The following is a 12,276-nucleotide window of genomic DNA, read 5'->3' as shown; positions in this document are numbered from 1 at the left end:
GATTATACATTTCATATAAACGTAAATGTGCAAAAAAAAAAGATTTAATCCAAGAAATAAAACAAACAATCAGAAAAAATCACTTACCTAGAACGGTCGCGCGGGCTACATACGTAGCCCAGCAACTTTAGCCACTGTGTTCCGCAGGTGTCCGTGTGCCGTGACAGTGGACACGCTGCTGGCTGACGCAGGGGTCCTTGAGGAAGGAATACACGGGGGGAGGAAGCGCTAGTGCCGTGCGTTCGAGATATTTTCACCAAAATGATACCCTGGTCTACACCTGTAGCCCACGCGCCCACTCTAGTGTTAATATGTCCATTGAGAATACAGTAACCCGCATATATAAACCAAGCGTCCTTGCTAACATTGGGGTTCCGTTTATCGAAACTATAGAGCATGGGAAAATTTTGGTGTCAACTGGAACGTTGGATATTATTTTTTATTCAATTTAACCGGAGGTTATTGAATAGGGAAGATTATTTTCAAAATTGTGAATTACCCTCATGTTTTAAGTTAAAGCGATTTCCCATTTAAACCGAAAGTTACGTAACAAGCCGACACTCTTTTTGATGCGTTAGTATGTTTCATAAAGAAAATCCTGGAGTACAGATTAAAATAAACCATTACTCCATACACTTTTGATGTCTTTTCCATTAGCCAAAAGTAAGTCTTATTTACACAGGTGTTACAGGAAAATGTCCTATACAATAACTGCACCAATGGCATTTTAAGTGTAAGAACAAAAGAGTATTTAGCTTCTCATTCAATGACAAGGATGTCAGCAATTCAGAAGTTGAGTTGATTGACCGCTCATGTGCCATGCAACGCATCTCCAAAGCATGGTACGTAGGTATAGCTTAGTTACTATTACTACAACTGCCTCTGTGGTCTAGTTGTAGAAGCTTCGCTTCATGACCCAGAGGTCCCGGGTTCGATTCCCGGGTGGGACCATCAATTTGTGTTTCTAAATTGTGGTTCCAAGTTTGGTTAGGACATAGAAGGCTGATCACCTGATGTCCGAAACAGTGAAACGATCCATGCTGTCGGATGGGCATGTAAAGCAGTCGGTCCTGCGCCTAGCTCTCTCCAGTCGTGTCGGTCAATCCGTCCCATTGGGTTATGAGAGTGATGGAACAGAGAGTGCTCCTGTGTACTGCGCACACACTTGGGCACTATAATCTACTCCTGCGTAGATGGCTGATCTCAATTGAGATTGGCCGCCGTGGTCGAAATTCGGCTAGGAGGACATTATTATTACTACAAACGATTATGTTTTCTGATGGGCAGTTTACCAATATTCTTCTTAGCGTGACAAACACAAGAGCTAAATAAGCTAGATTTTATCACTTTCTTCTTGTCGTGTCGATGGCAACTGTCACACTTGCGCGGCCCAGCGGACCGCCACGTCGATACCCCTCTGGTTGGCCTTGAGGAGGTCTTCCCGGGTGCAGGTGTTGGGACAGCCAGTTATACCATCGTGAAGAGAGGATTAGCCAGTCAGATTAGTTGTCAGTCACACAGACGCATATCCCACCCAGTACAAAAGATGATTGATTTAACTCGGGGACCCTCCTTTCACGTACCCTTTATCACTATGACTTTAAACCTAAATTTCCTTCGCAGGTATCGGCAAGCTGTCCGGCTCGGGCGCGCACCTAGCGGACCCGGCGGTGCTGCGGCGTCTGACGTCGTCAGTGTCCTGCGCGCTGGACGAGGCGGCCGCGGCGCTGACCCGCATGCGCAGCGACCAGCCGCCGCAGCACCACCGCCACCACCATCAGGACAAGCCGTGAGTTGATGCTTTACTATTGTAAGGATGTAGGGTGAAACGTGTGTTGATGCTTTACATAGGTTTGTGTGGTAGGTTCAGTCATGAGTTGTTGCTTTACTATTATTCTGTACATGTAGAGCGCGCCGTGTTTTGATGATTTACCTAGGTTTGTGTAGATGGAGGGTGAAACGTGTCGTGCTTTACTTACATGGGTCGGTTAGTAGGACAGCCCATGTGTTGATGTTTTGGGTAGCGGGTCAGTCTCGTGCGCGCTGGACGAGGCGGCCGCGGCGCTGACCCGCATGCGCAGCGACCAGCCGCCGCAGCACCACCGCCACCACCACCAGGACAAGCCGTGAGTTGTTGCTTTACTGTTGTAAGGATGTAGGGCGAGTCGTGAGTTGGTGCTTTACCTAGGATTGTGTGGATGGATGGTGATCCGTGTGTTGATGCTTTACCTAGGGGTAGGAGGACTTGAAGGAGCCATGTGTTGGTCAGTGTGTATCTGTAGTATTTTGTAGGCACGGCACACCACTACGATACGTGAATTGATGCTTTAACTACGTAGGTATGTGTAGATGGTAGGGTGAGTCGTGAGTAAGTTGGTGCTTTACTATAGATAGATGCTAGGAAGACACGTGTGTTGATGCAGTATCTGTAGGTAAATTTGGGAGCCGCTGTCGTTGTCAACACTGCTACTTGGGTTGGCGATTTATCGGTGGCGCGTAGAGTATACTCTACCATCAGATTATACCGTTGCCATGTAGCATCTACGTATGAGTCTGTATCCTATTTTTCATATTGAAAAGCATGACGTGTGCATAGAAACTGTATATTTCTCGGAAATTTACCATGTGTTCATTGAAAAATGCCTCGCGTGAACTAAATATTGTTATCGTTATCACCAACATAATAATATAAATAAGTAATTATCGGTATATACGTTGTTGACGCCAACCAAGCCACCAATGGACTACATTTTAATAACAATTGAAATCTGAAGTTGTGAAAATTATTAATTCAACAACACTTACAGAGGCTGACTTAACAATACAGTAAAATAATATTAAAAGTCTATCATCGGTTATTAGATTTTATCTATAACGGGATTATAAAATTAGCAGTTTCGTTTCCACTTTGAGATTATCAGATAACGCAACTTCTAGGCTTGTTGCTTGAACATTTATTATGTAAAACTATTACTGATGGCATTTTAATGGATTTTTCTCTCACTATGATGGTGAAGGTTAAGGTGACGTTATAAGGCAATAAACGCCGCGACGACGAATATTGTTAAACGATAAGAATACTAACAAAACGTCATTGTGACGTCACATATCGCGATGATCTACGCACTAGCACATCGAATTTACTTTGACGATCATTGCACACGTAAGGCCTTAGCTATGCAGTTCGACTATGGCTACTTATGAAAGTTAAAATCATTGAACTCTATGGTTTGAATATCTAGGCCGAATAATATAATAGGCAGTTAAATCAATCTCCTATAACAATTTGTTAAGAGAAGAAAGCGATAACTTTCACAGAACACATTGTACCGCGCGGTGTAAAGTCATCGTTCCACAATAAAAGGCAATTCCACAACTGCAATCACGTTCCGACCCGCATCTAAACTCAATGAGAGACCAAACTTACAGCAACTCGACCACAAATTGTCGTCCTGACATTGGCGTGCTCTACTACAAATGTCAGACGGCCAATTACATTGTCCTAGTTGTTTATTATGCTCCGAACTTAACACAGCTGTAGAATATAACCTACTCGCAGCTTAGCCGAGCGCTCGGGCCGCGACTGTGTCCAATGTTATTTTCGTCAACCCAAAATGCACAACATTCAACTTGAATAACGGTTTTTCGGAATGGAAAATGTTTTTTTCGCACAAACACCGGTGACGTCAGCCCCATCCAGATTTAGCATCCGCATCTTGTTTCCGACGGACACTTTTCATTCGCACTGCGTTATGTCCTGTTCTGACTAACAGATTAGGTCGCATCCTAATATACATACCTACCTAACGCTCCGTATGATGATACTCCGAGATTGAGTCGCGAATGCGTCGAGCCTCTCGCTTCCGGTCGAGTCTATCCCTAGGCGATCGAGGCGCGGCATTGACTGTGATTTAATAAGCTTTGATCTTATCTGACGGACCTTTTCCTCCCCAGCTTTTAAAAACCAGCAGTGAAACCCGTACTGAATTTTTATTTTTGTTTTTTTCTAAGTACGCAATGCGGTTCGACGGCGACGGGCACGACCGGCGCTTCAGTCCCCGTGGGCGCGGACGGGGCGCCCTCATTGGCCGAGGCGTGTTCGGACGGCGACGTGGGCACGGTGCGCAAGCTGCTGACGGAGGGGCGCTCGGTGCACGAGACCACGGAGGAGGGGGAGTCGCTGCTGTCGCTGGCTTGTTCGGCGGGGTACTACGAGCTGGCGCAGGTGCTGCTGGCCATGCACGCCAGTGTGGAGGACCGCGGGATCAAGGTATACCACCACTTACATAGGTACCTACATAATACAGTCACGGGCATTGAAAAAGTTGGACTTGCCATTGCCGTCCCATATGTCACTGGAACTGTTTCGTTGCTCGTGAGTGTATTTATTTTATGCTATGAAATGATACAGGTCTGTGTTGTCAAGTAATTATTTTTAAAACACTGTAATCAGGGTTCTGGAGAGTTTTGATGATAAATATTTGTGGCAGTTTCAATCACGCTAAAACTGATAAATAGTACGTGCATGACACATACCTATGTATCACTAGCAGTGTAATACATTAAATTTATAATACATGACCTTTCAATACCCAATTAATTTACCTTGTTTTCTGGTGCAAATTGATTCTATTTGTGAATTAATTATTTAGAGTGTGAAAGCCTAAACTTAACCACATAATCATTAATCATTGATATAAATTTATCTGTGTGGTTGCCTCGCAATGCATTGTTTATGCTTTAGGGAAATCAATTTGTGTGTATCGGGCGAATGAATCACACACAGGCTTATCAAGTCTGAATCAATAATAAACATTGAAAATAGCTATCAATGTATGTAAATAATTTATTACCAGATTTAGGCAAAATGTGCCTTCTGGAACATGTTGTTAACAACATGTATGTGGAAACTTTACATCCTAACTAATATTATAAATGCGAAAGTAACTGTGTCTGTCTGTCTGTCTGTTACTCTTTCACGCCAAAACTACTGAACGGATTTGAATGAAATTTGGTACACATATGGTCTAGACCCTGGGAAAGAACATAGGCTACTTTTTATCCCGGAATTCCCACGGGAAAACTTTATAAGGCGAAGCAAAGCGCGCGGGAACAGCTAGTATTTTATAGGGCCTCTTAGAGCTTAATTCGACTAAAGTTTAACTCGACTTTAACCCAGAACTAAGGTACAACTTTAATCCACTTCCACTGCCACTCTTCTCTCTGGTAAGACAACAGCAGGAGAGACCATAGTCGTATCGTATTCTTATTCCATGATATCTTCATCATCATAATGACCCACAATCGTCCCATACACAAGTTTCATATCTCTCATCCATCCTACCGAAACTCACCATTATTTTATTTATTTATTTATTTAAATATAGGTTATGAATAATCAATACCTATGAAAAAACTCAAAGGTACTGCAATAATCCTCGCAGGAGTGTACACAGCACCTTCATTCTGCGTTTAAAACTAACCGTTTCTTCGTCCCCAGGGCGACTGCACCCCCCTCATGGAAGCCGCCTCAGCTGGTCACGTGGACATAGTCCGACTACTCATAGCCCACGGTGCGGACGTGAACGCCGTGTCCGGTTCCGGCAACACCCCGCTCATGTACGCATGCGCGGGAGGGCATGAAGAGTGTGTTAGGGCGCTGTTGGAGAATGGAGCCAATGTGGAAGACCACAATGAGAATGGACACACGCCGCTTATGGAGGTCAGTTTTGGGGGTGGTTACCCTATGGTTGTAAAGAGAGATGAATGTTTGACTTGTATGTAGCTTGTGGTTTATTTTGATGGCTGTCTGAGAGAATTATTAGCCATGATTTTTCAAGATCTGTGGATTCACATTAGGTGCGTCATCATCATTATAATATACCTACAAATAACCAAAATTATCAGTGCCACATTCAGCTCCAAGCAATCAAAGCTGAAATTTACCCGACATAGTTTCAGGGACAGATTGCTTCACAGTCTATAATTTATCAATAATGATGAGCAAATCACCAAATGCCCCTATCTCCCTACAGGCCGCATCAGCAGGCCACGTGGGCGTCGCCAAAATCCTTCTCGAGCACGGCGCAGGCATCAACACGCACTCCAATGAGTTCAAGGAATCAGCCCTTACCCTGGCCTGCTACAAGGGGCACCTGGACATGGTCCGGTTCTTACTGGCGGCAGGCGCTGACAGGGAGCACAAGACCGATGAGATGCATACGGCGTTGATGGAAGCCAGCATGGACGGGCATGTTGAAGTGGCCAAGTTGCTGTTGGATTCTGGGGCGCAGGTTTGTAACTGTTAATTATATCTGTAGATCAGAGGTAGTCGCTACAAGGATCACCTGGACATGGTCCGGTTCTTACTGGCGGCAGGCGCTGATAGGGAGCACAAGACCGATGAGATGCATACCGCGTTGATGGAAGCGAGTATGGATGGGCATGTCGAGGTGGCAAAACTGCTGTTGGATTCTGGGGCGCAGGTTTGTTACTTTGCTTCGTGGTCTTTAGGATTGGTAACGTTTGCAGTAAAGAAGCTGTTGTTTGATTGTGAAGCGCAGTATTCTACTGTTTTAGGTTTTCTTAGATAATTATGTATTTGTATATGTAAAGTATACCTATAGGTAGAATTTGTATGTTGGAGCAGGTTTATAGCTTTATTAACTTTACAGTGGTGGCTATAGGAGCCATAAAGTACTTTGTAACAATAGTTTTTTGAGGAATATAAATTACCATTATATTTTATAAGAAATGCGTTGCCATATACTATTTCCTATTATTACAGTTAGTAAAGGAACAAACAGGGTTATTTTTTCTTCACCCGAACAGCTTACATACTAACCTATGTAACTCTAATCTAACCCAATCTCCCTGTGTTCACAGGTGAACATGCCCACCGACAGCTTCGAGTCCCCCCTAACCCTGGCAGCGTGCGGCGGCCACGTGGAGCTAGCCCTGCTGCTGCTGGAGCGCGGCGCCAACATCGAGGAGGTCAACGACGAGGGCTACACGCCGCTCATGGAGGCCGCCAGGGAAGGTACGGTCATCAACATCAGCCAATAATCATCCATTGTTGGACATAGGCCTCTACGAAGGAACGCCACAACACTCGGTCCTCAAGCGACGGTATAAGGGCTGTAATGCCTTGCTAGTCGCCTCTAACTGTAGAACGACTCTAGGACGACGGCATAATTGCTGTCACATACATCACATACCACGCCCTGTATGCCCTGACAGCTGCGTACATAAGAAGTAAATCTTATCGATGTAATAAATGAGTATTGAGTATTGAAGTGCAATACCGCTAGCGACAGTTCAGGACGTTCACTAACCTAATATAATCAAGGCTCTAAGCAAAATCGTTGCATTAAACTTCCGGAGGACTTCGCTCTGCGAAACACCGCGTTCGTAAAGGTCGCCCAATTCTGTAAACTCCACTTCTTCGACTTTGCTCTGAATATGCAATAACCTCTCTCCAATCAATCCCAGGTCACGAAGAGATGGTGGGCCTGCTGCTCGGGCAGGGCGCGTCCATCAACGCCCAAACCGAAGAAACCCAAGAGACGGCGCTAACCCTGGCCTGCTGCGGGGGCTTTCTGGACGTGGCGGAGTTCCTCATCAAGGCGGGCGCGGACCTCGAGCTGGGTGCCTCCACGCCGCTCATGGAGGCCTCGCAGGAGGGGCATCTGGAGCTCGTCAGGTAGATAGTTTTAGAGGTCTATGCAGATCGTTGAGTTATCCTCTACCTCTCTCTCATACCCACTAGCGGATACCGCTGCGGGTTGAATAGGTCCTTATACAACTCCACATGAAGGGTTAACTGAATAATAGCAACAGAAAGCTGTAGCTATCGGATAAAAGAATCATAAACTAGTCTTTTCCAAGACTGCATCTCGTGACAATCAGAGGCCTTCTAGTAGACTATGTACAATATTATGTACTAGCTGTTCCCACGCGCTTCGCTTCGCCTTAAAAAGTTTTCCCGTGGGAATTCCAGGATAAAAAGTAGCCTATGTTCTTTCCCAGGGTATGCTTTTGCTCGACTATGGCGTGTCCTCAGTTGTCCACAAATAATAACACCACCATCCTAATTCGCAGATACCTTCTATCCGTCGGCGCGGACGTCGACTCGGCCACCCAAACCGGTGACACAGCCCTAACCTACGCTTGTGAGAACGGACACACGGACGTGGCGGACTTACTGCTGAGAGCGGGCTCTTCGCTCGAGCACGAGAGCGAGGGCGGCCGGACCCCGCTCATGAAGGCCTGTCGCGCCGGACACCTGTGCACCGTGCAGTTCCTTGTTGGCAAGGTAATAGGGGTTATGTTTGATATTTGTTAGGATGGGGTTATTGTTATAAGTTAAAGAAAGCTATATACTGTATTCATTTATTTTTTTTGTATTCATTCTTATTTGGCGAAAAAGGTAAACAATCTTTGTGTGTCTTTTTAATTAAAATACTATTAAACAAATAAACTACGGCCAAAATAAAGGATTTTATTACGAAATCAATCATTTTTGCTTGTAAGTATTTCATTTTTCATTATGTTTTATTTTATAATTCAAATAAAAAGACACTCCAAGATTGCTCAAAATCTACGACAAGTTAGAAAAAATACATTATAGATGAATGATTTAATTGGAAATATAACTTACTGCTTTTAATCAAAACGGCATCATTTGTAGTTATCACATAGTTTCTATTTGTAGTTGTGTGGTTTATGAGGTTTATAAGGAAACACAAAATTGGCTCATAGTCATTTCTTGTGTAACAGATATTTACCATATTTTCTACAAAGTCAGCTCCAAGCGATAGATTCATACTGAACCTGACCATGACTGTATAAAATGCAATTTGAAATCAACTTCCTCCAATCAACTTCCCATCCGCCCATTCCAAATCAACAATCAGCCAATCAAAACCTTTCCCTCCACAGGGTGCGGACGTGAACCGCATGACGGCCAACGGGGACCACACGCCTTTATCCCTCGCCTGCGCCGGGGGCCACGCCGACGTGGTCAAGTTCCTCCTCGCCTGCGACGCAGACCCCTTCCGCAAGCTCAAGGACAACTCGAGCACCCTTATAGAAGCGGCTAAGGGCGGCCACACGGCGGTGGTTCAACTGCTGTTGGATTACCCGCATAGTGTGATGATGGCGAGGGGCAATGCGCCCGTGGAAGATGCGAACGGGTTGACGGCTGCTCAGGTGAGATTTTTGTTTTTGGAATTAGTAGCATTACTGTGACATATGTGTAAGGTACACAAGTGTAGGTTTATCATTGTACGCTTGCAATAGTATAGAATTTCCGATGGTCGGTGGTAAAATAAACCAATACAGAAGCTTCGACGCGAGACAATATTCATGCTCTGTCAATGCTAATGGACTCAGCGGGCCAAACTTCAGACGTGAGATTCATCGATATTTTTTCATTTTTTTTTAATAATATTGGTGCCACTAAGTGGCAACTCAACAAATCAAACATCACGGCCGGCATACTGACTCTTCAGTTTGCAGATTCTAAGAGCTACCTATTCCGGTAACTTCAGACATGAAATTTTGTCGTTGAAGACTGCATTCTTATAACCGTAATTGCCTTACACCCTACAGGCAGCGCAACTCGGGCTCAGCCACGTCCCGGCGCCGGGCGCGCCCGCGCAGCGCACGCTGGTCCCCGCCCCCGCCCCCGCGCCTGCCCCCGCCCCCGCGCCCGCCCCCGCCCCCGCGCCGCAGCCGCAGCCGGTCAATACCTTCAACACGCAACACCTTGACCGTGAGTATATGAGTTTTTAGTTACTGATGGGAAGATGCGTTCGAATGTAGCGTGGATGTGGCGTATGAAGATGTATGCGATGTTATTGGATACAATGAAATTAAATTAAATCGCCTTATTCCCTGCGACGTGTCGTGCTATTTTTGGACGCACCTTATCATTGATTTTAAACAGAACATGGATTATCCAGGCCCTGTATAACCGACGACGGTTTAATACAGTCAGCTGCATAAGTAGCTGTACACATTTATACCTTGTCGAACTCACAAACTGCCTATTCACTACTTATGCAGCTGACTGTACCTTCGGTAAAAGTAAAGGAAGCTACCATTTTATCTCAATTTCTTATAGACCTACCATAACATCTATCACAAACCTCACCCTTACCCCCTCAACAGAAGCGCGCAAGAAGCAAGCCACGCCCGCCTGCGCGCCGCCCGCGCCCAAGCACAAGTGCGCGCGCAAGCAGCGGCCGCCTCCCCAGGACCACCACCTGCCGCCGCCGCCCGACATACTGGATGAGCAGGTAATGTGAGCTATGTAATAGTGGACTGTGCTAAATGCATTGACTTATATATTACTATACTCTGTCCATTATATTATTGGTTTTTAGACAGTTCAAATCCCATACATTTTTGACAACTGCAAAGGAAAACCAACTTTACTTACCAGACATAAGGAAACGTCATAGATACAATAACATAGTGGAAGCTATATAGCGTAAGGACAGACCCAACCGCTCTAGAAAATGACACCCTCGCGTTAGCCCTAAAATCTCATTAATCTGTCATAATTTGTATGAATTAGGGCCAGCGCGCTGGTGTCATTTTATTTTGACAAAACGTTCTGACGGGCGTATCCTTCCTTTTGAAATAATTGGTAATATGTCATCAGAAAGGCTATCACGGGGTGTAAATAAGACGTGACAAAAGTTCTCCGTCGCGCTCGCTCTTGAAGCTGCGCGATGTGAGTTAGCGCGGTGCAAAACTTTTGTCACGTTTTAAATGCACCCCGTGCTAGCCCTTCAGCACGGGGCGCAAGACGCGCGATAAGACGTGATAAACGTTTGCGTCTCTCATCGCTCGGCCTCGAGACGGCCTTGCCACATCGTGTCTTGCGCTCAGTGCTACGTGTGTAGGTTCTAGAATAGTGATATTTGAAAAATAGTGGTGTGATCATACTAATCATGAATAACTTGACAATTTCGATTCGTTTATTGTTTCGATTTGACTAGTGTCAAACGTATGAAGTTAAATAATGAAGAAAGACGTTTGTTGTCTTACTAAAATCGAAATGAAAAACGATATGACAGGTCTATATACATACACATCAAAATCATCTAATTTAAGATATTTCACCACTTTCTATTATAAAAGATGTAACCTAATCGTAGCAAGCTATTGGAAGTAATTTATAACGCGTATTTTGATATCATCCATTGGGAAGCTATTGTAAGGACGCGCTTTCCACTGCCAACAAAGTACAGCAGCAAATGAAATTCCTTATTTGCCAATAGTCCAAGCTGTATTATAGTTTCTTACATAACAGCAACTAAAACATTTTTGTTTAATATGTACTCGTAGCACTGACATTGCTAACAATATTAATAAACCATCGTGTGTGCTTGCTTCTCACAAACTAGGTCTCCCACGAGACTAAGGCTAAGCTATCACTCCCGCCTGGCTTTACTTGGAAGGATATTGACAAGTCAAAGAAAAACATAGATAACGCACAAATAAAAGAACAACATGTGAGTGCCGCTCTATTTACATATTCCTTGTAGTGATTGGACGTGTAAAGAGTTTTGTGTTCAAGAGAAGTCATGCCATCATTGTAGTGTGTAGATTATGTTATGATTTCACTTATGTTTGCGATGCGTATTTTTTCTTCGTTTATTTATTTTTAATTCTACACTGTACATAAATGCACTAACATGTACTTATTAGGTGACGACATGAGCTAGTTGAATGACCCCTGTAGCATTTACTATATATTTTGGTTGTTGCTAATATGACCGAACCAAATTCGGTTGTTTCACTAGCTCATGTGAAAAAAATCTTATTTGAGTATCTACAGTAGTATAATTTTCGTTTCTGTTTATTTTGTTATGACAATAGCATAAACGCCACAAAGAATAACGGCTTACCGTAGTACTAAAAGCGGTTCTGTCTCAACTTCTCTATGCTTTTGTAATTAAAATATAAAGTATACATCTACCCTTTGTTTCGCGCACGATTATTTCAGTTTTCTAGCGCCTTCGACGCAAAACCGCATACGGCTGTCTGCTTAAAACTGTTCAACCCTGTGCCACTATGAAAGTATTGTTTCGCTCGACGGTTCTTGCTAAAGGCCTATTGCAAGTTGGCAAGTTGTAATATCTGATGTATTTGGCTGATGATGTTTGTAATATGACCTTGAACAGCAGTTGTACCCAAAGCTTTCAAAGATAGTGGTACGGGTTTAGAACGCGCTTTGTACCGCCTGAATACGGGAGTAAGTCA

General features: G+C 44.3%; 1 protein-coding gene across 10 annotated transcripts in view; it reads left to right on the top strand.

Moving 5' to 3' along the window:
- Nucleotides 1-12,276, top strand: part of LOC105384392 (ankyrin repeat domain-containing protein 17) — a 48,018-nt gene that overhangs the window by 12,320 nt on the left and 23,422 nt on the right. For 6 of the 10 annotated variants that reach the window (XM_048621706.1, XM_048621709.1, XM_048621705.1 and 3 more), the window contains exons 3-13: nucleotides 1,624-1,789; nucleotides 4,012-4,270; nucleotides 5,501-5,722; nucleotides 6,036-6,293; nucleotides 6,886-7,039; nucleotides 7,492-7,702; nucleotides 8,101-8,314; nucleotides 8,941-9,210; nucleotides 9,613-9,775; nucleotides 10,174-10,301; nucleotides 11,418-11,525. In XM_048621706.1, coding sequence (XP_048477663.1) covers nucleotides 1,624-1,789; nucleotides 4,012-4,270; nucleotides 5,501-5,722; nucleotides 6,036-6,293; nucleotides 6,886-7,039; nucleotides 7,492-7,702; nucleotides 8,101-8,314; nucleotides 8,941-9,210; nucleotides 9,613-9,775; nucleotides 10,174-10,301; nucleotides 11,418-11,525 — 2,153 coding nt within the window. Of the gene's footprint in view, nucleotides 1-1,623; nucleotides 1,790-2,032; nucleotides 2,127-4,011; nucleotides 4,271-5,500; nucleotides 5,723-6,035; nucleotides 6,294-6,353; nucleotides 6,486-6,885; nucleotides 7,040-7,491; nucleotides 7,703-8,100; nucleotides 8,315-8,940; nucleotides 9,211-9,612; nucleotides 9,776-10,173; nucleotides 10,302-11,417; nucleotides 11,526-12,276 lie in introns of those variants that run through there. The other 4 variants (XM_048621710.1, XM_048621707.1, XM_048621704.1 and 1 more) reach the window with 3 other exon arrangements.

The sequence above is a fragment of the Plutella xylostella genome, chromosome 6 (assembly GCF_932276165.1).
Source record: "Plutella xylostella chromosome 6, ilPluXylo3.1, whole genome shotgun sequence".
Taxonomy (NCBI): Eukaryota; Metazoa; Arthropoda; class Insecta; order Lepidoptera; family Plutellidae; genus Plutella; species Plutella xylostella.
This window is presented reverse-complemented; position numbering and strand designations above follow the sequence as displayed.